The sequence below is a fragment of the Humulus lupulus genome, chromosome 4, assembly GCF_963169125.1.
Source record: "Humulus lupulus chromosome 4, drHumLupu1.1, whole genome shotgun sequence".
NCBI lineage: Eukaryota > Viridiplantae > Streptophyta > Magnoliopsida > Rosales > Cannabaceae > Humulus > Humulus lupulus.
The window spans coordinates 85394646-85418135 of NC_084796.1; the positions used below are offsets into that span (position 1 = coordinate 85394646).

The 23490-nt window shown below is 37.3% G+C and overlaps 2 protein-coding genes and 1 non-coding gene across 3 annotated transcripts; all 3 read right to left on the minus strand.

Annotated features, from left to right (window-relative positions):
• Positions 1-10528: 10528 nt before the first annotated feature.
• LOC133833755 (small nucleolar RNA R71) lies at positions 10529-10635 on the minus strand. The gene has a single exon (XR_009893118.1). It is a non-coding gene; the product is annotated as a small nucleolar RNA R71 (small nucleolar RNA).
• Positions 10636-16664: 6029 nt separating this feature from the next.
• On the minus strand, positions 16665-17246 carry LOC133832345 (uncharacterized). Its single transcript, XM_062262704.1, has one exon. The coding sequence runs from the start codon at positions 17244-17246 to the stop codon at positions 16665-16667; it is 582 nt and encodes a 193-aa protein (XP_062118688.1).
• Positions 17247-18801: 1555 nt separating this feature from the next.
• On the minus strand, positions 18802-19644 carry LOC133832346 (uncharacterized). Its single transcript, XM_062262705.1, has one exon. It carries the CDS (start codon positions 19642-19644, stop codon positions 18802-18804), a length of 843 nt encoding a protein of 280 aa, XP_062118689.1.
• Positions 19645-23490: the final 3846 nt, after the last annotated feature.

The following is a 23490-nucleotide window of genomic DNA, read 5'->3' on the forward strand; positions in this document are numbered from 1 at the left end:
GAGAATCACGAGCATAATGGCATAATCTTCTTAGGAAGGTTAGGGATGATTCCATATGCTAGTGATGTTATTTTGCTACTTTGATTTACTATGTTCTTAATATAATGTATTTGGGTTATTTATGTTCTTTCACCCTCATCTCTATTTTGTCATCTTTATTTACTTGCACTAATAGTATATAAGATTAGTCGTGCTCTTTCTATGTGCTTCTAATTAGTAAAAGTAATATTGATACATAATTTTATGTCCAATCTTCTATTGCATTATTATCCTTGGGTTTTTTGTCATTTTTAGATTTTTTATAAGATTAACATTGTGTTCCTAAAGTAAAGAACTTTATAACTCAAATGAACTTTTGTTAGAAAAGAATATGGACTTTAATGTTAGATTTTCTAAGTAAATGTTGGGATGTGAACTATTTACTTGTGTATTTTTGTAAATCAATTAATTAAGTAACCAAACAAGCATATGGATGATTCTTAAAACATTTATGTTTCTCAAACTCTTGATTACACCTTTAATTTCACTTATCTCATTTTATCATTTCATCAAAAAGACAACACCAAAATCTCAAATCTCTTTTCATTTTTATTTATTTCATGTTACTAACTTTTTTGTGTTATTTTCTACTAATATTTTGGTTTTAGATTATCTCCTTGTGGATCGACCACCCGATTTTACTACAGCTACTGTTTAGTGGTAGTCACATTTTGGGAGTTAAACAAATTTTGGCGCCGTTGCCGGGAATGTAGATTTCAAAGGTTTAGTGAATTTTTACCAAAATGTTATTAACTTTATTTGTATTTTTGTTGGTATGAATATTGTGTTAGTATAGTTTTTTTAATTTTTTTATTTACTAATTTTTAGTTAATTGGATTATTATTGTAACGAAAGAAAAAACTAAAAATCATAAAAAAAAAATTAGAAAATATTTATATATATATATATTTTCTTTCTTTCCTTCTTTATTTTTCGGTAAACAAAATAAAGAAAATAAGAAAATTTTATATATATAAACGTAAAAATATATATATTTATATATTTTTTATTTTCCTTTCTTTGGTTAAAAAAAAGAATCATATAAATATATATAATTTTTTTTCCTTTTTAGTTAATTTTTATTCCATTTCTCCTTCTTAATTTTTTTTTTAGTTTAATAAATATTTGTAAAAAAATAGATTAAGATTGCTATTTTATCTTCACTTCAATTTTTTTTTTTTTTTTTACTTTACTTTTGTGTTGATTGTTTTGTTGATTTAGATTCCTTAGTTTAGGCTTTTCTTTTTCTTTGTCTTAGGTTTCCTAAGAATTTAGGTTTTCAAAAAAAAAAAAAAAAAACATAAAATTGCATAAAATTGTTGGTAAAATTTCAATCATGAAACGTTTGGTAATGGGAACAATTGTGTAATATTACAAATTGTAGAAACTGATATTGTTCTGTCTAGAAAAATTGTTTGTTAAATAAGGTTTGTGATAGTGTTACTATCCACACTTACCTGAGAACCTCGGGGAGTTCTGATATTCCTTAATAGAAAATAAAATTGGAACGAAATTATCGATCAATTTTTCTGGCTGAGTCGCAGACAATGTCGCTCTCTTTAAGACGTTTCGCAGCTCTGCCCTAAGTGTGCATGGCAGTCTATCAACCACGCCGTCCCCAGGATAAAACAACCTCTGTACGATTCCTCCATACACTGAGAAGATCGTTCTTGTACACCCTTAAAAATGCTCTGAAAAAATTCGTAGAACCAAGAGAAAAAGACTATTTTTTTCAAAAAAGGTTTGATCTAACTTATACAGAGAATAAGACTCCATAAAACGGCTAAAAACGTTTTTCCATTTAATCAGAAGAGGAATTAACGGCTAAAAATGTTTATTTTCATTTAATCAGAATAAAAACCGTTTTTTGAAAAATAAACGTTTTAAGATTAATTTAATTAATAAAATAATAACCGTTTAGTAACCTTTGTTGAAAAAATTACAAATACGACACCACACCACCCACCAGCTAAGCTCGGTTCGGTCGGACGGACGGCAGCGGCGGCGCGCGCGCGTGTGTGTGAGTCCTCACCCATGCGCACAAAACTGGGTACCCCTTGGGGCACACCCCAAGGCATAGTATTTGCAACTTATATACACTCTTAGAAGAGTGTTTCAATTCCATGTGGGACTTTTCCCATATCACACACAACTAATTTTTTTTCAATTTTTAATAATTCATAAAAAAAGTTCCAACAATTCCCCACTTGAATTTTTAAAAATATTTTCTCGAGCAATTTCAGAATCTATAAGATTGTTCATAAACAAATGTATCTTTCGATTTGAACATTTGCGTAGTGAATACGATTTAGATTATACTAGAGTGACATGTAGTCTTGAACTCTATTTCTAACATCGTACCACGCACCAACCTTTCAAGGGTGTAATAAAAAAAGCTCGTGCGTTAATGGCCATGCACGTCTATCCCAGTATAGTGAATGCTCTAGAAATTTTGCCCAAATTCCATAGGAAGCGGCCCCACTTCCACATTCACATAGGTGAGTCTATCAAGAGTACTCCTGTAGCTCGGTACTCTACTCCACATAGAGTATAGATCTCATTAAGAGTTTCTATTAACTCATCCTCTCATCGCTTTAGGAATTCATGCTTCTATATGATTTAATGAAAATAGCATGATTCAACTCATATCACTTCACAACTTGTTATTACCCATTGAACCTAGTTCTTGGGATCTCCAGTCTTTAGGTTGGGTTACCATCATGAGTGATTCATCATTCTAAGGGCAATAGTCCCATTCCCTTCGATGTTTTATGGATTTTCTCTCTAGCTAATCCTTTCGTCAAAGGATCTGCTAAGTTATCATCAATGCGTACATGATCCACTCTAATAGCTCCTGTTGAGAGAAACTCTCTAACAGTACTATGCTTACGACGTATTTGTCATCTCTTACCATTGTAATAACGGTTCTAAATTTTCGCAATAGCCGCGGTACTATCGCAGTGGATCAACACAGCTGGTATCGGTTTTTCCCATAAAGGGATCTCAGCTAGCAGGCTTCTCAGCCAACCTGCTTCTTCACTAGCTGTAGCTAGTGCTATCATTTCAGACTCCATGGTGGATTGTACCAAAAGAGTCTGTTTCTTAGATTTCCAAAAAACAGCTCCACCAGCTATACTAAAGATATAGCTACTTGTTGCTTTGGAGTCATCAGATAGAGAGTTCCAGTCTGCATCACTATAACCTTCAAGAACAGCTGGAAACTTTTGATAATGTAATACAAGGTTCATGGTTCTCTTTAGGTATCTCATGACCCTTTCAATAGCATGTCAATGCTCTATACTAGGTCTGCTAGTAAACCTGCACAATAATCCTATGACATAGGCAATGTCGGGTCTTGTACAATCAGTGGCATATCAAAGACTGCCAATGATGCTCGCATATTTCGATTGTCTTACACCGTCACGAGTGTTCTTAAATAACTTTATACTTGGATCATATGGTGTGCAAGCAGGTTTACAATCAAAGTAATTGTATTTCTTTAGAATCTTCTCAATATAGTGAGATTGATCCAAAGAAATTCCCTTTCCGGACCTAGTAATCTTAATACCAAGGATTACATTCGCTTCTCTGAGGTCCTTCATATCAAAGTTAGCACATAACAGAGATTTCACAGCATGAATATTCAAACCAAATATGAGCAAGTCATCCACATATAGACATACAATAGTGCAAATGTCATTATCAGATTTATAATAAATGCATTTGTCACTTTAATTCACTTTAAATCCATGTGAGATAACTAAATTGTCAAATTTCTCATGCCATTGCTTAGGTGCCTGCTTAAGACCATACAGAGATTTATCTAACTTGCAAACCTTATGTTCCTGGCCATGGATTACAAACCCTTCCGGTTGATCCATATAGACCTCTTCTTCTAATTCACCATTCAAAAATACAGTCTTAACATCCATTTGGTGTACAACTAGATTGTGAATGGCAGCTAGGGAAATCAAAACTCTAATGGATGTTATCCTCGTAACAGGTGAAAAAGTGTCAAAGAAATCTATATTTTCTCTCTGCCTAAAACCCTTGGCTACCAAACGAGCCTTGTATTTTTCAACAGTTCCATCGAGTTTCAATTTATTTTTCAAGATCCACTTACAACCTATAGGCTTACAACCAGGAGGTAAATCAACTAAGTGCCACGTTTTGTTAGACTCAAGAGAGTCCATCTCATCATTTATTGCTTCTTGCCAGAGGTCAGCATCTAAAGAGCACAAGGCTTCTTTGTAACGACCCAAATTCGCTAATAAGGCTTAAGGGCCTTGATTAGTGTGCCAGGAGGGCAGGTTGGGATTTATGTGTGATTTTATGAATTAAATGCATGATTATGATTTAAAGCATGTTATTTGGCTATTTGTTTAACTGAGATGCATGGCTATGTTTACTAGTATGCATGTAGGCCCGGATCATGTTAGAAGGGCATAATTGTAATTTTGGCTATGTTGGGCATAACTGTATTGATATGTGATAATTGTATTCTGTGAATTGTACCACGTGGGTGTGGTTGTTTTATTGTGATGCACGTGCCGAGACGGTCCTAGAGAGCTAGTTAACTCAAGAGTCACAACGGGATTTCTATACCCGGCTCGGGAGGAGCCTAGGGGTACCTCGGGAATTTTATGGTTAAGTTGAGATTTAGCGGGTAATGGTTATTGGAGATTTAGTAACCTGGGTAACCATTAGTTACTGATGAGAGTAACAAGTTTTAGAAAGAAAATGGTAGAAATGAAATAGAAGAGTAATGACTTAAGTGCCCTTGAAGGTTTAGATTGGAAAGATTAATAGGAAGGGGTAATTTGGTCTTTTGGCAAGGGGATTATGAAAATTTCAGCTGTGATCTAAGGGGGTACGGTTTGGGCATTTGGGGTCACTTGTGGCATTGATAGAAATTGAAGAGAAGAAAGAGGGGGAGAAAGAAGAGCTAGGGCAAGTGAAGAGAAAAGAAGAAGAAGGGTGAAGGGCTGAAGTGGGAACTTGGGAGGAGGATCTAGGGAGCTTTTGAGTGGATTCTCCATTTGAGGTAAGGATCTTGTGCATATTTAAGTTTGATTTCTGTTTTGAGTTGTGGATCTAAAGCTTGAGTTAGTTTCATGCCTTGGTTTGAGTTTTTCTGAAGTTAGAAATCAAGGGTTGAATTTTGGGTATGAGTGTGTTTTGGATCTTAATTCTAGTGTTTGTAAGTTGATAGAATGTTCATATGAAGTTTGGATTTGAGTTTTGGGGTTTAGGTATTGGTTTAGGATGATTTGGAGAGGTTGAAGCTCGGGAAAACGCGAAGGAAAAACCCAGAATTCTGGGTCTGCGAGGGCGTGCCGCGGCACGGGTTTTGCTTGCCGCGGCGGGGAGCCTCTGGTTTCTGGGTGCCGCGGCACAAGGCAAATTTCAGGATGGCATTTTTAGGCAATTTTAGGCCTTTGCTCCGGGGCTTCGGGGGATGTCTCCGGGATGTTGTTTTAAGGTTTTAGAGGTCCCGAGAGTGCGGGATTGGTCCCGGGAAGTGGTTTTGGGTTGATTAGTATTGAGGGATGTTTCTTGTGTGTTGTGACTAGGTTGTTGGTGAGGCTCGTGCTTGAGGACCGTGCTCGTGGCTCTAGTGCATCAGGAGGCTCGGAATGCAGGTAAGAAAACTATAACACCCGAGGTTAGGGCATGGCCCCAGATTGTATTATGTCCAAATGTTTAAACTTAAATGAATCATGATGTGTGTGAATGATTATTTCGAATGTACTATATGTGTGATTATGATGAAATGAGCGGCCGTGGGCCAAGTACGGCGTAGGCCGGGGCGGCCGTGGGCCGAGTACGGCGTAAGCCGGGGCGGCCGTGGGCCGAAAGTAACACCTAGCACATGGGATGCTATATTCAGGGTGGGACCCAAGGGATACATGAGTTATCCTCGCGGTGAGAACCGATACCCCAGGCTTCGGTAAGGCTCTGGGGCGGCTTGGCCGTGTTTGCTTAGTCTAATGATTGACTTGTTTATTGTGGATTATCTGTTTTGATAAACTGTATACATTGCATATGTTATGTCCTGCATGAGTTTTCTTGCTGGGCTTCGGCTCACGGGTGCTCTGTGTTGCAGGTAAGGGCAATGACTGAGTCAACCAACCATGAGTACGGAGAGCGTGAAGCGACGTGTACATGTTTGGCCTGCCCGACTGCTTTGGTTGGGGGTTTATTCGAAAATGGCTGTAATAATCTATAATTTTATAATTTCTCAAACTGTAACCTTATTTCAAGATGTAATTAGTTTTCAAACCTTATTTTGGGATCCCAACTATTTAATAATAGAAGTTTTGATGAAACGATGCATTTTCAAAGATTACAGCCTTAACTTTTAATTAGCCACACTTTTGTTTCAAAAACCTCGGTTAGCGAGTTCATTGCACACTGTTTTGTCTTAAAAACTCACTTAGTAACGGCTCTAAGGAAGTAGGGCGTTACATTCTTGGAGGTTAGCAGGATCCTCCTCTAATGTATAGACACAGAAATCAGAACCATAATCTTTAGCAACTCTAGTTCTCTTACTTTTCCTAGGTTCTAATTCTCTATCCTCAATATGTTCATTATTCCTAATCACAGGATTGTTGCTAGTAGATGCGCCCCCACTATTTCTCAATTTAAAAGGGAATCTATGTTCATAAAAATCAGCATCATTTGATTCCACAATAACATGCGCATTTAAATCATAGAACCTATATGCTTTACTATTAATTGCATATCCGATTAATACACATTCATAGGCTCTACTTGCTAGCTTAATTCTCTTAGGATCAGGAATACGAACATAAGCCAGACAACCCCAAGTTCTAAAATAAGACAGGTTAGGTTGCCTATTTTTCAAGATCTCATAAGGTGAAACTTTACTTTTAGACTTAGGAACTCTATTCAGCACATAACAAACAGTCAAAAGAATTTCACCCCACCAATGAGATGCAGCATCAGAATTCAATAAAATAGCCACAGCAGATTCAGTAAAAGTTCGATTCTTTCTTTCAGCTTTACCGTTCATTTTAGGTGAATATGGTGCAGTGGTTTCGTGTACAATGCCATGTGAATTATAAAACTCAATAAACATGCTTGAATCATATTCAGTTCCTCTATCACTACGAAACCTTTTAATTTTCTTATTGAATTGATTCTCAATTTCAGTCACAAATAATTTGAACATGTCAAGCGCATCACTTTTATTTTTCATTAAGTACACATAAGTAAAGTCAGAACAATCATCAATAAAAGTGATGAAATAACGTTTACCATTCCTAGTTAATGTTCCATCAAGTTCACAAATATATGAATGAATTAAATCTAGAGGCTTAGATTCTCTAGTAACTGACTTATGAGGAGTCTTAGTTATTTTTGCTTGACTACAAAAATCACATTTTTCAAAATCGTTATCTGACACTTTAGGAATCAATCCTATGTTACTCATGTTCTTAATAATGCACTTATTAACATGACAAAGTCTAGCATGCCAAACATTAAAATCACACAGCATATAAGCAGAAGGAGAAACTTTATTGAATTCAACATTTAACTTAAACATGCCATCAGTAGCATAACCCTTCCCAACAAAAATACCATTTTTAGGGATGGTGTACAAATTAGCCCCAATAGTTTGAGTAAACCCAACCTTATTAAGCAGAAAACCAGAAACCAGATTTTTTCTCATCTCAGGAGTATGCATTACATCTTTCAGTAATAAAGTCTTTCCTGAGGTAAACTTAAGGTCCACATTTCCAATCCCAGCAACAATAGTGGTGTGGAAATCTCCCAACAACACTTTCTTATCATCAGCAGCAGTGTATGTTTTAAACATAGCACGATCATAGCAGACATGGCAAGAAGCGCCAGTGTCTACCCACAACCCATCTGATCCACCAATAAGGTTGATCTCAGAAATCATAGCTGTAAAAGCTTCTTCAGTCAAGTTAGCCTGCGGAGCAGTGCTTGGCTTGTTCCTACACTTACGTGCCATATGACCTGGCTTGTTACAGACGTAACAAAGGAATTGTCCAAAGTCATTCTATTTAGGTGGAGGCTGCTGCCTTCCATGTTGGTTCGTATTATGGTTTCAACTCTGATTGTTGTTTCGAGGATTGTTCTGGTTGTTGCGGTTGGAATTTGAATTCGAGTTGCGGTTCTGATTCTTAAAATTTTTGCCATTTGGCTTCAGAACCGCAGGTGTGGGCTTCTTAGGGATGCTGTTAGAGACAACAAGCACCTCTTCTTTCTGGTCTTGTTTCCTTGCTTCCTCCTCGATACGAAGGTGGGTGATCAAACTTTCTAAGGAAAATTCCTTAGTCTTATGCCTGAGAACATTTTTAAAGTCCTTCCAGGAAGGAGGTAATTTGTCAATTAAAACAACAACTTGAAACTGTTCATCAAGGGCCATACCTTCTAAGATAATCTCATGAGCAATTTTCTGAATTTCGTGAGATTGGGCCTCCATAGATTTATCGTCCACCATCTGATACTTCAGGTAGCGACTAACAACGTATTTTTTAGTCCCCGCCTCTTCTGTATCATATTTCTTTTGCAGCGCCTCCCAAATTTCCTTTGCTTACTTGTCTGAGTTATAGTAGTCATAAAGATCATCAGATAAACCATTAAGAATAAAATTCTTACAGAGGAAATCGTTTTCCACCCAGGAGTCCAAGTCCTTATGTTGCTTCTCGCGTTCAGTCTCCTTGTCCTTGTCGGTCGAGGCTTCAGAGACAACTGACTTCAGAGCAGTGAGAACAAACGCAACCTTCTTCATGGTCAGATAAAAAAACATCTTCTGTTTCCAACGCTTAAAGTGCAAACCCTCAAAATGAAATGGCTTGTTAATATCAACAGAGGTAGAGCCAGAAAAATAATCGGTGGCAGCCATAGCAGAATAGATACGTCTTAAAATTGATATTCCTTAATAGAAAATAAAATTGGAACGAAATTACCGATCAATTTTTCTGGCTGAGTCGCGGACAATGTCGCTCTCTTTAAGTTGTTTCGTGGCTCTGCCCTAAGTGTGCACGTTAGTCTATCAACCACGCCGTCCCCAGGATAAAACAACCTCTGTACGATTCCTCCCTGCACCGAGAAGATCGTTCTTGTACACCCTTAAAAATGCTCTGAGAAAATTCGTAGAACCAAGAGAAAAAGACTATTTTTTTCAAAAAAAGGTTTGATCTAACTTATACAGAGAATAAGACTCCATAAAACGGCTAAAAACGTTTTTCCATTTAATCAGAGAGGAATTAACGGCTAAAAACGTTTATTTTCATTTAATCAGAATAAAAACCATTTTTTGAAAAATAAATGTTTTAAGATTAGTTTAATTAATAAAATAATAACCGTTTAGTAACCTTTGTTGAAAAAATTAAAAATACGACACCACACCACCCACCCGCCAGCCAGCTCAGCTCGGTTCGGTTGGACGGACGGCGGTGCGTGCGCGCGTGTGGTGGTCAAGTGTGTGAGTCCTCACCCATGCGCACAAAACTGGGTACCCCTTGGGGCACACCCCAAGATATAGTATTTGCAACTTATATACACTCCTAGAAGAGTGTTTCAATTCCATGTGGGACTTTTCCCATATCACACACAACTAATTTTTTTTCAATTTTTAATAATTCATAAAAAAAAGTTCCAACAAGTTATGTCTAGGCAAGTGTGGGTCTAAAGTGGTACCTTGGCAACCTTCCCAATCAGTCTGGGAACATTTCGAGCATATACCTTTGCACTATTACATTGTTGAACTTATTACTATAAGAAAACCAAGCTTGTTCTGTCAAAATAAGCAATTTCATCCTACTTAAATGTTGTTTGGTCGAAAATGTTAACTTGTGATCCACTATACTTACTCAGTAACCTCGGGGAGTTCTAGTAAGGCGTTGGAGATCACCCCAAAACCTCCAAATCTACATGGGAACAAGTTTTAAAAAAAAAATAAAAAAATAAATCTAATTCTGATTTCCGTGAGTGGATGAATCATCATGAAACTTCTAGTGACACTTCTTCCAATTCATCCACCACTCCTTCCGAAACTCTTTCCACCAACCATGCTTCTCCACAAACTTTAGTTGATAATAATGCATTCGTAATGGCTCGCAATGATGAAATCCAACCAAGAACTCTCAATGACTACCTCCATCATACTTGCACTTCCACACCTTCATGCATTATCTTCCCTCCTAATATGCCCGTATTAGACTTTAAACGTGGCATGATTCAACTCTTGCCCACATTTCATGGAATGGAAAACGAAAGCCCATACGTGCATATTAGAGAATTCGAGGAGGTAGTAGCCACATTCTATAACCGAACCGAAAATGCCGATTCTGTGCGACTAAAGTTCTTCCCTTTCTCCTTGAATAACAAAGCCAAAAGCTAGTTATACTCTTTGAGACCTAGGTCTATTGGAACATGAGAGGAGATGACCAAATCCTTCTTTCTGAAACACATCCCTAGCCATAAGACAAACAGTCTAAAACGACAGATTTCCACATTTTCCCAAAAGGACAATGAAACGTTCTATCAAGTCTGGGAAAGATTCAAAGATCTGTTGAATCAGTGCCTGCACCATGGCTATGAGAACTAGCGTTTGGTCAATTACTTCTATGAAGGCCTCATGAGTCGTGAGCGCCAGTTTGTAGAAATTCTATGCAATGGTGAATTCCTCGAAAAATAGCCAGATGATGCTCTTGAATATCTCGAAGAAACCGCGAAAAAGTCTCACACCTGGACTGGTCCAAGTGCTACTGATAGCACCAACCGACACAAACCATTTGGGATCTATCAACTTCAAGAAGAGGATAGTGTTAAGGCCCAACTCGAAGCTTTGAAAAATAAATTTGAGGTCTTAATGACGAAAAATGGCCAAAAACCGCACATGATCGCTCAAGCGGAACCGCAAGAACCTTGCTTTGTTTGTGGAGGGACGAAGCATTTAGCTAAGGACTGCTTAGCTTTTAATGAGATGAGGGGGGTTTATGAGGAGAAATGCAATGCCTTAGGGACATATAACAAGCCATTCTCCCATACGTACAACCTTGGTTGGAGAAACCACCCAAATTTCAGTTGGAGAGATTCCAACCAAGCTCAATAGTCTAGAGGCCAATGGAGAAATTAGCAACAAGTTCAACCATCAAAGACGTATTCAGCACCTCAATACAATGCTCATCCACAATGAAATTCTCTCGAGAATACACTTCATGCATTCATAGAGGAACAATCCAAACTAAATCGCTAAATGATGGAAGAAATCAAGGAAATTAAATGTCAATTCTCAAAATTGACTGAATCCTTGGCCATTCCGGAAAAAGGCAAACTTCCTTCCCAACCGAAATTCAATGTGCAAGGCCTACACATGGCCCAATCTTCACATTCTAATGATCAAAATGTCAAGGAAGTAAATGCCATCACGACTAGAAGCGGTAAGACTTTGCAAGACCCACCCATAAAATCCAACTTTCCCAGTATTCCAAAAGTTATGCCCGAAAATCCACCACTCATTGCCTCTCCAAAAGTACCATTTCCCCAGGCTTTGAAACCCGTTGGGAAACTTCCTGATAATCGAGCTGAAATCCTTGAGCACTTGAAACAAGTGAAGATTAATCTTCATTTGCTTCACATCATAAAACAAGTGCCAGCTTATGCCAAAATCATCAAGGATCTATGCACTGCAAAAAGGAAGCACCATGTTAAGAAGACTGCTTTCTTGACTGATCAAGTGAGTATGGTGATTGAACAAAAGGCACTGCCAAAATACAAAGATCCCGATTGTCCCACCATTTCTTGCCAAATCGGGACCCACGAAGTCACAAGCCTTACTTGATCTTGGTGCGAGTGTAAATCTCATGCCTTACTCTGTATACTCGCAACTCGCTCTTGGAGAAATGAAGCCAACATTCGTTGTGCTACAACTTGCTGGCCGTTCCACCAAAAAGCCTAGGGGTATTATTGAGGATGTGTTAGTTCAAATTGAAAAATTCTATTACCCTGTGGATTTTCTTATTCTTGATACCCAATCTGTGGTAAACATGGAGTCTAAAATATTATCCTCGGAAGACCATTCCTTGCTACTACAAATGCTTTGATCAATTGTTGGAATGGTCTAATGAAGATATCGTTTGGAAACATGACTCTTGAAGTCAATATCTTCCACATCGGGAAACAACCCCAAAAAGATGATGAATGCTATCAAACATTCATGATTGAATCTTTAATTCCCGAGGAGGTTCAATTGCGAAGCAACTTCGATAATCTTGATGAACTCCTCCTTCTGTCTGACAACGAAAGTCCTAGTTCTATTGAGTCTACTCTTGCAATATTAGATCACATAGACTCGCGCAATAGAAGGACTCACTTTTGGCAACCTCGCTTTGAAGAGCTACCTCGTGAGAGGTCACAACCAAAAACTTCACTCGAAGAGGTTCCAATTGTTCAATTGACCCAACTTCCCGAGGGCTTGAAACATGTCTTCTTGGGAGAAGATGAAACCTTTCCAGTTATCATCTCGTCCAACCTTCAAAATTCTCAAGAATTGCAGTTACTCGAGCTACTACGAACACATAAATCTGCGATAGGTTGGATGCTTGCTAATATCAAAGGTATTATCCCTTTAATTTTCTCCCATCGAATCAATCTGGAGGACGAGGCTATCCCTCGAAGAGACCCTCAAAGGGGACTGAACCCCACAATGAAAGAAGTTGTAAAAAATGAAGTTTTGAAATTGCTAGACTCTGGTATTATTTACCCAATAGCTGGTAGAAAATGGGTCAGTCCTACTCAAGTCGTGCCTAAGAAATCTGGTGTCACCGTGATCCAGAACGAAAAGGGGTCCTTGTCCCCCACAAAAACTGTGACAGGGTGGCACATGTGCATTGATTATAGAAAATTAAATGCTGCCTCCATTCTATTGCTTTCTTGATGGCTATTCTGGCTATTATCAAATTGAGATTGCATTAGAGGATCAAGATAAGACCACTTTCACTTGTCCCTTTGGCACTTTTGCTTTCCAATGAATGCCATTTGGCTTGTGTAATGCACCAGCTACTTTCTAAAGATGTATGATGAGCATCTTTAGTGACATGATTGAAAAATCAATTGAAGTATTCATGGATGACCTAACCGTTTTTGGAAATTCCTTTGACACATGTCTTCTTCATCTTGAAGTTGTTTTAAAACAGTGTATTGAGAAAGGACTTGTGCTCAATTGGGAGAAATGCCACTTCATGGTATCTTCTAGCATAGTCTTAGGCCACATTGTTTCTGAAAGAGGAATTGAGGTTGATCAATGCAAAGTTAACCTTATCTTTAACCTGCCTACTCCTAAGACTGTCAAAGACGTTAGGTCATTCCTTGGTCATGCTGGTTTCTATAGGAGGTTCATACAAAATTTTTCAGTGATTGCTTGTCCGCTAAGCAACCTCCTAGCCAAAGATGTCTCTTTTGAGTGGACACCTAAGTGTGAGGAATCATTTCGAACGCTTGTAAATTCACTCACTTCCGCTCCCATCATTTAGTCACCCGATTGGAGTCTTCCTTTCGAGATCATGTGTGATGCCAGCAACTTTGCTGTGGGAGCTGTGCTAGGACAATGAAGGGAGGGGAAACCTTTTGTTGTCTATTATGCAAGCCAGACTCTCAATAGTGCTCAAATGAACTATTCCACTACTAAAAAAGAGTTGCTTGCTGTCATCTTTGCCCTTGACAAATTCTGATCTTATTTGATTGGAACACCTATTACGATCTTCACAGATCACTCCACCCTTAAGTATCTCCTTTCCAAAAAGGATGCTAAGGCGCGATTAATACGGTGGATCCTTCTTTGCAAGAATTTGATATAACGATCAAAGACAAGAAAAGTGTTGAAAATGTCGTCGTGGACCACTTGTCCCGACTTGAATTCAACGATCCCGCTGATGGTCCACCTATTCATGATGATTTCCCCGATGAACAATTGCTTTATGTTACTAAGTTACCGTGGTATGATCACATTGTGAATTACTTAGTAACAGGTGAACTCCCATCTGAATGGAGTTCACAAGACAAACTCAAATTTCTGGTCGAGGTGCGCAATTTCTTTTGGGATGACCCATATTTATTCAAGTATTGCCCCGACCGAATCATGCGAAGATGCATCCACGACAATGAGGTGTCTAGTGTGCTGAATTTTTGCCACAATGATGCTTGTGGTGTTCATTTCTCTGTGAGGAAAACCGCTGCAAAAATCTTACAATGTGAACTTTACTGGCCCACTCTGTTCAAAGACACCAATGATTTCTGTCGTTCTTGTGTAAGGTGCCAAAATTTAGGTTCCTTATCCCGTCGGCACATGATGCCCTTGGACCTAATTCTTATTATCGAAATATTTGATTGTTGGGGGATAGACTTTATGGGACCATTTCCACCTTCTTTTGGCTACCTTTACATTCTTCTCGTTGTGGATTATGTTTCCAAATGGGTCGAGGCTGTACCATGTCGAACCAATGATAACGCTATAGTTGTCAAATTCTTGAAAGAAAATGTGTTATCAAGGTTCGGTACTCCTCGCACTAACATCAGTGATCAAGGCACTCATTTTTGCGACAGATCCTTTGAGGCTCTTATGCGCAAGTATGGTGTACTTCATAAAGTTGCAAATGCCTATCATCCATAGACTAATGGTCAAGCTGAGTTAGCCAATAGGGAGATAAAACACATTCTGGAAAAGATGGTAAATCTCGACTGCAAAGATTGGTCTACACGTCTTCTAGACGTTCTTTGGGCATACCGCATTGCTTTCAAATCCCCTCTTGGGATGTCTCCCTATCGACTTGTCTTTGGAAAAGCCTGTCATTTACCTGTCAAGCTTGAGAATAAAGCGTATTGGGATATCAAAGCCCTAAACTTTGATCTGAATGCCGCAGGTATAAATCACAAACTCCAATTGTTAAAAATTGAGGAGTTGAGAAACGATGCATAGGACAATTCCAGGATTTATAAAGAAAAATTGAAAATCGCTCACGATAAACAAATCCTACAAAAACACTTTGAGCCAAATCAGAAAGTGCATCTGTATGATTCTCGCTTTCACTTGCACCCCAGTAAACTGCGATCACGATGGACTGGTCCATTTGTAGTGAAGCAAGTATTTCCCAACGGTTCTGTTGAGGTCGAGGACCCAACCGATGGGATAATTTTTTGAGTCAATGGCCAAAGACTGAAGCATTACATTGAGAGTGAGTCATGCTGAAGAGGTCCTTCTTAAGGACCCAATTTATACACTCTGAAGTTTTGAATGGTTTGTTTGTTTGTTCTTTTTATTTTTTATTTTATTATTATCTTTATTTTTCTGTCTTTCTTTTATTTTTGTATGTTTTTCGTTTTTGTATTGTCTCTTTTGGGGGTATTGTTATTAGGCTATTTACGCTCTCGCCTCATGGACATGGTCATCATCCAGGTATTCTCTTTCCTTACCTTTTTCCTTGATTATTCATTTTTGACATTGAGGACACTGTCCGATTTTTGGTTGGGGGTGGTGAGCATTCATTTGGATCACATTATTGTCTTGTTGAATTTTTTTTTGAGTCAAATTTTTTCAAAATTATCCAAGCATGAGTACAACTTGTTGGTTTGAGTCAGTTTTTACTATGTTCAGCTATTAAGAAGTGATTTTCAGAGTTCTTTTGTGCACTTTCCAAACATGTGATAAATTGGTTGTTAAAACAAATAGTTAAGAGAAATTTCGAGTTTAAAGTTTTTCATTTCTTGGTGAGTTGTGAGAGTTGAGAAAACAACCTTTTGAACTTTTATTGATCATTTGAGTTAGTAAAGTCACATCTTTGAAATTTAAAACAGGACATTTACTAGAGGGATGTTTTTCATTTAACAATGAGTCTTTGTAATAATTTTTAAATTTATGTTCAATTTATTTTATTTTGTTTGTAATTTCCTTTCATTTTTGTGTTGCCTCTTGTCAAGAAAAAAAAAAGAAAAAAAAAGAAAAGAAAAAAAAGGAAAAGAATGATGAAAAAATGAAAAAAAAAATGATGATGAAAAAAAAAAAGAAAAAAAAAGTTGAAAAAAAAAGAAAAAATGAAAAAAAGAAGAAGAACAAGAGCAACCTTTTCCTTTATTATTTTTGTAGTTGTTGAAAAAAAAATCTTTTTAGTATTATTATTTTTTATTTGTGCAATTGTAATATATATATAATATATAATAATATATATATGTATATTATTATTAATAGTTTCATTTTCTTATTTATCAATTCTTGTTAGTTGTCATTTTATTTTTGAGCTTTCTCATGTAAATCTCAAAGGTTGTTTGTCATTTCAATTCCAATAAGTTGATATGCCTATCTTGTGATCAATACTTGTTCAAATTGCTTGTCCTAAAAAGTTTATCTTTTAACATTTGAGCGTAAACTGTTACATTCCCAACTCCAAGAGTGTAATCCTTCCCATACAAATACTTTCAATGCCCATGAGGAATTTGGAGTTGAGACCTTTATACTTTTGAGATTTTTCGATACTATTTGTGTTTTTTTTTTTTGGTAATTCAGATCTGTATATTGCTCAAAAACAAACACTTTACACCTATCTCAGCACCATATTAGGCCTGTCATTTCTCTATTACAGCTGGTCAAACCAATCTTGATCTATATGTTGTATTTTGTTCGGCATATAACTCCTAACTCTATTTTTTACATTACTTTGAATTCTTCTTACAACTATGCTCACTCTATACACTTTGTGATTCCACAGAGCCTCATTTCTACACCACCATAGGTGATAAACCAGAGCAGCAACTGTAGTTGAATACACTTGCTTTCTGAACCTTGTCATCCTTGCCTTAGCTACCCATCTCAGTATTTTCGGTATTGTGCTTGCTGCTGTATGCCATCCTAACCAATCCTTGATTTGATTCAGCGCTTGATAACACAGATGGCAATCGAAAAACAGATGTTCTATGGTTTCCTTTTTTGTTCCACATAGCAGACAATTTTCATCTGGAACTATTTGAAATCTGAATAGCCTCTCTTTCAACTGCATCCTATCTAGTACCGCAAGCCATAATATAAACATGTGTTTTGGTATTGCCATCTTATTCCAGACTTCCTTGTACCACTTCACCGACTGTTTAGCAGTAACCAAAGCTTGGTACCCTTCATTCGTCTTGTACTCTCCTCTTGATAAAAGTTTCAGCATCTGCATATCCTTTAATTTCTCCTTGACTTTAACCAGTTGCTTCCAATACTAGCTACTTGTGATTGGTGCTTTATAAGTCCACCAGCTGGTATCCTTGATATATACAGCATGAATCCATTTTACCCATAAGGAGTCTTTCTTTACTGCCACTGCCCACACATATTTCCCCATTGCTGCTATGTTCCATTCCTTTATCTTCCTATACCCCAATCCTCCTTCTCTCTTAGCTGTACACATGTCTTCCCATGATACTACTCCTGGTCTTCTAAACTCAGCCCCTCCTTTCCATAAAAAATTCCTACATATTGAAGCTATTTGATGTAAGACTTTTTGTGGTAAGATCAATACCTGTGCCCAGTATGAATGGATGGAAAGAAGGACTGAATTCACCAATGTAGCTCTGCCTGCATATGATATATTCTTGGTACTCCAAATTTTGATCCCTTGAACCATTTTCTCCACTAAAATATCACAATCAGCTGCTGAAATTCTTGTTGGGCATATAGGAATCCCTAGATAGCAGAATGGCACTTTGCTTCTGATAAATCCTGAAGCTGCTGTGATCCTGTTAACCTCTGCCTCGACCATGTTGCTACAATATATCCCTGTTTTGGTTTCATTCGGATACAAACCAGAAGTAAGGGAAAAAAGTTTAAGTCCCTAAAGCAAAGTATATATTGACTTAAAATCTCCATGACAGAAAAGCATTACATCATCTGCAAAGCAGAGATGATTAAGCTTAAGTTTATCGCATCTGTCATAAAATTTGAAACCCTCTTTCTTGCCTATTTTCATCATGATTCTAGATAGGTATTCCATCCCCATTATAAACAGTAGAGGAGATAAAGGGTCTCCCTGCCTCATCCCTCTTTTTGCTTCAAAAAATCCATGTAAAACCCCATTAAACATTAGGCTGTATCTTGGAGTCCTAACATAGTTCATAATCAGACAAACAAATCTATCAGGGAAATTAAAAGCAGTTAACATCTCTTCCAAAAATTCCCATTCAATCGTGTCATAGGCTTTCCGCAAATCCAATTTTATCATACATTTTGGTTTTGAGTTTTTCCAACCAAAATGCCTAATCAAATCCTGGCAAATCATTATGTTATGAGTGATGGACCTACCTTGGACAAAACCACTTTGGTTTGGGGCAATAATATCTGGTAGAACTTGCCGAAGTCTCTTGCATATCATCTTGGTTTCCACTTTGTATATCACATTACAGCAGGCTATGGGGCGGTAATCTGTCACAGATTGTGGGCACTTTCCTTTAGGTATCAGGGTTAGAGTTGTTGAATTAATTTCCTTCAACAGCCTCCCTGAATGTAGAAATGATCTCACAGCCGCACAAACCTCATTTCCAACCACCTTCTAATTATCCTGGAAAAAGAAACTACTAAATCCATCGGGGCCTGGGGCCTTAGAACCTGGAATCTCAAACATTGCTGCCTTAACTTCCTCATTAGTATACTCTAAAAGTAGAATTTTGCAATGAGCATCTGTTATCCTAGGCCCTCTGTGAACTATGTTGGTCTGTACTGGTTTCCTTTCCTCAAATTTACTTCCGAGTAGCCTTTGATAAAATTGCGAAAGCTGTGACTACTATTTGTGGGTTATCCACCCATTTCCCCTCCATATCTTGAATTGCGTAGATCCTATTCTCTGCCCTTCTCATCTTGATGCTCTTATGAAAAAAACTGGTATTATCATCCCCCTCTTTCAGCCATTGTACTTTCACCTTCTGAGAAAGAAATGACAAATATCTTTTATTTATTGCATTATATCTTGCTCTATCTTCTTTTTCCTGTGTTATTAGTTCCTTATCATATGGATTCTGCTGTAATGCTATTTGACTGTTAACCATTGCTTGATAACACTGAGTATTTGTTGCTTGAATATCTCCTACCTCAGATTTGTTCATGTCCCTTAATAACTGTTTGACTCTCTTTAACTTCTTCACCAGCTGAAACATTGGTGTGCTTGTATCTTGTTCCTGCCATATTGCTTTCAAACCCTCCTGAAATGATGTATAATTTTGCCACATTCTGAAGTATCTAAAAGGTTTTTTGCCTTCTGCCATATCAGGATACACAGATAACACGGCTGGGCAGTGATCAAAATTTCCCTCTGGTAAAAAAACAACTTCAGCTATGGGAAATTTTTCTATCCAATCTTGGTTTGCCATTACCCTATCAATCTTTGAGAAAATCCGTGTAGGCTGATCTTGTTTGTTGTTCCAGGTGTAAAATGACCCTGTGTATTTTATATCCTCCACCCCACAACTCTCCACACACTCCTTGAAAGCACCTGAGATTGCCTGCTTACATTTTCCACCTATTCTTTCCTCAACACTTAATATATCATTGAAATCCCCTAGGATAAGCCAAGGACCTCTGTTCATGGCTGCAATTTATTTTAAGTCACTCCATAGTGGTACTCTACCTTTCTCATAATTTAAAGCATATACAAATGAGACCAGAAACTTTTCCTTCCCTGCCCTTGAGCATACTTCTAAATGCATTAGTTGGCTTGTACATTTCATTATGTTGACTGAGAACATCATCGGATTCCAGCTTAATATTATTCGACCTCCTTTATGCCATGCATTGTTTGAAGAAAAACACCACCCTACGAACATACTAGTGTATACAGACCCCAATTTATGGGTTTGTATTTTATTCTCAAGGAGACCTACCAATCCCACCTTCATTGAGCTGATCAACTTCTTTACCTCTTCCTGTTTGTGGCGATTGTTGATCCCCCTGACATTCCAACTTAAAATTCTATCCATTTCCTTGGGGAGGCTCTCCCCCTCCCTTCTGATTACCATTAATCTGTCCTTCCAATTCCTTGGCCGTATCCCTTAAAATCTGGAAGTTATTAGAGACAGTAGTCACACTAGTTCCTGCTGAGATCACTTTTTTGCCATGTCTAACTGGGATAAATCCTTCCTCATCCACCCCTGGAGGCTTCTCCACCTGTCCATCTCCTTCTTCTTTCTTTTTAACCACCCATTTCTGTCTCACCTCTCCTTCCTTCTTACACAACTCAGACCGATGTCCTAATCCATGACATTTCCCACAAGTAATCGGGAGCCATTCATATTTCACTGTCAAATGAATGTCCTGTTGCAGCTCATTAGTAAATGAAATAATTTCAGGAAAATCTTGTTTTAACTTCACCTCAACCAGCACCCTAGGATAGAGTAATCTTTCTTTATTCCTGGTGAATGAGTCTGTCATCAGTGGATCCCCAATTTGTTTCACTATTTTGAACAGGGCACGTTCGCCCCAGTATTTGATGTCTAACCCATAAATCTGAATCCAAATTGGGACTGAAGTAATATCTTTTTTCTTGAAATCTGTACGAGCATCCCAAGGCTTCATCACTACAGGCTTATTATCGAAGAACATGTAACCTCCATTCAATATATTGTCCTTGATATTTGGGTCCTCAAATCGAATGATATATACTCCATGTGCTATAGCTCCTATTTTGTCAATTCCTTTATCTTTCCAGATTCTTCGAGCATACCCCTCAAACACACTTAATGGTGGATTGGCCCCTATTACATAGTAGACCATTGCTGAATTCTAGTATGCTATTTCATCCTCTATATCCTCCATATCGATTTTAACTCCTTCAGATGCTATCGTTTCCCCATCCAATGAATCATCAAATTTAGTGTTTAAGTTTTGCATCACTTGCCCTGATCAAAGAATCGGAGCCAGAGCAGATTTACCTGACCTTATTTGCGTAGCACACCTCTGCATATTTTCCATATATCGATTGCATTCCGTTTGGAGATCCTGCTGCTGTAGAATCCGTTCCTTGCTTTGATCGATTCCTTCTGCGATTGATCCTTCCTTCATATCACCTTCATCTTCCGAGAACTCAATCGCCTCCACTCCTAAGATCTCCTCCATTGCTTTAGTCTTGACCACCGGATCCGAAGAAGACGGACCTCTTTTCCTTGTTCCTTTTGTCACCGACGTTTTGCCTAACTTTTGCTTCGTCTTTCTCTTCGCCATAGCTCCAACGTCTGCTGAGAGAAAAACTCGACTAGATACTATTTGTGTTATGACTTGCCATAAAAAGAATACGGTTTGGTGCACACACACACAACTCTTGAATCGCAACTGAAGTAGTTTAGATAGTAATTTATGACTTCTTTCTGATACTTTGAAAATGCTTGGATGATTTTGCTTGGTTTGACTTGATTATTCAACTTGATAATTTTATTTTTTGCTTGAATTGATAGGGACTAGTAATAAGCTAGTTGGGGGTTGTGATTAGTGGTGAAAAATACACATTTATTGATTTTAATAGTTAAAATAAATTAAGTATTAATTAATATTTTAATGGAATTAATATGATTTATTTTATAAATGAAAATATTTGATTATGACTTAATTTATTGTTATTTTGTAGGAATTAAAGTTGTATTTTGACACTTTGAAAAGAAGAGAAAAGAAAACAATTAAATCTGAAAAAGAGAATTGAAAGTGGCATTTTTCTTGAAACAAAGTGGCCCAATCGGAAGGAGAAGCCTAGGCCTGTCTCCTCCCCAAGCCCATTGAAGCCAGCCGTCTACCACGTCGAGCCGAGCCAAGCGAGCCGCCTGACGCCTGCCATCTGCCACACCTAGCCGAGCCGAGCCAAGCGAGCCGTCTGACGCCTGCAGCCTGCCTGCCAGCCCACCTGCCAGCCTCCCTGCTAGCCAACCACGCGACGCCACGTCAACTCCCAGCTGCTCTTTTTGCCTCCATGCCCAGCCAACAGTGCCATGTGTCCGCCTCTGATTGGTTGCGGCTGGGTCAACACTTCCAGCTCCCACCAGCCCATTTTGTGTGCTCTTTGGGCCTTGTACCTCCCATTTTACACTTTAAAGCTCTTTTTTTGGGTGTTTTCGAAAAAGAGCAAATTGACCATTAATAATAAGATTTGATTTTTTTAAAATCATATTTTATTATTAGTATTTCAGATTTAATGTGTAAACCCCATTTGTTGTTTAATTTCTTTTTAGTCCTTTTTTCCCTCTATAAATAGGGACTCTTTCCTTCACACATGTATGTAATTTTTAGAGTAAAGAAACTATAGTAAAATTTTAACTCACTTTCTTCTCATATTTTCTTCTTAGAATTTTGTGAGAATCATGGGCATAATGACATAATCTTCCTAGGAAGATTAGGGATGATTCCATATGCTAGTGATGTTATTTTGCTACTTTGATTTACTATGTTCTTAATATAATGTATTTGAGTTATTTATGTTCTTTTATCCTCATCTCTATTTTGTTAACTTTATTACATCTCTATTTTGTTATCTTTATTTACTACACTAATATTATTAGGATTAATCATGCTCTTTCTATGCGCTTCTAATTAGTAAAAGTAATATTGATACATAATTTTATGTCCAATCTTCTATTGCATTATTGCCCTTGGGTATTTTGTCATTTGTAGATTTTTCATAAGATTAACATTGTGCTCCTAAAGTGAAGAACTTTATAACTCAAATGAACTTTTGTTAGAAAAGAATATGGACGTTAATGTTAGATTTTCCAAGTAAATGTTGGGGTGTGAACTATTTACTTGTGTATTTTTGTAAATCAAGTAACTAAGTAACAAAACAAGCATATGGATGATTCTTAAAACCTTTCTATTTCTCAAACTCTTGATTACACCTTACTTTTATTTCACTTATCTCATTTTATCATTCATAAAAAAGACAACACCAAAATCTCAAATCTCTTTTCATTTCCATTTTTATTTATTTCATGTTACTAACTTTTTTGTGTTATTTTCTACTAATCTTTTGGTTTTAGGTTACCTCCTTGTGGATCGACCGCCCGATTTTACTACAACTACCGCTTAGTGGTAGTCACATTTTGGGCATTAAACAAGAAAATAATAAATATTTGTTGATTAGTAGTTGTTGTTTCTTAATATTTGTGTTATAAGTTGTTTGAAAGAGGTTGATTTTTTATATTTAAATTGGAACACTCTATGTTATTAATGTGGGGAAAAAGTTTGAAAACATAATCATTTTAATTCTTAAAAGGTTTATGTTATGTTGCTTTTGTGTTGTTGTAGTGTCGATGATAATTTTTTAACAGTGTATGTTGTGTTGCTTTGGGGTTGACATATAGTTTGCTCAAACTGAAATTGGGACAACACTTTTAAAAATTTGAAGTGATGAAATCATAAATTAAAAACAACATTTGGATTCATTAAGACAACCAAAA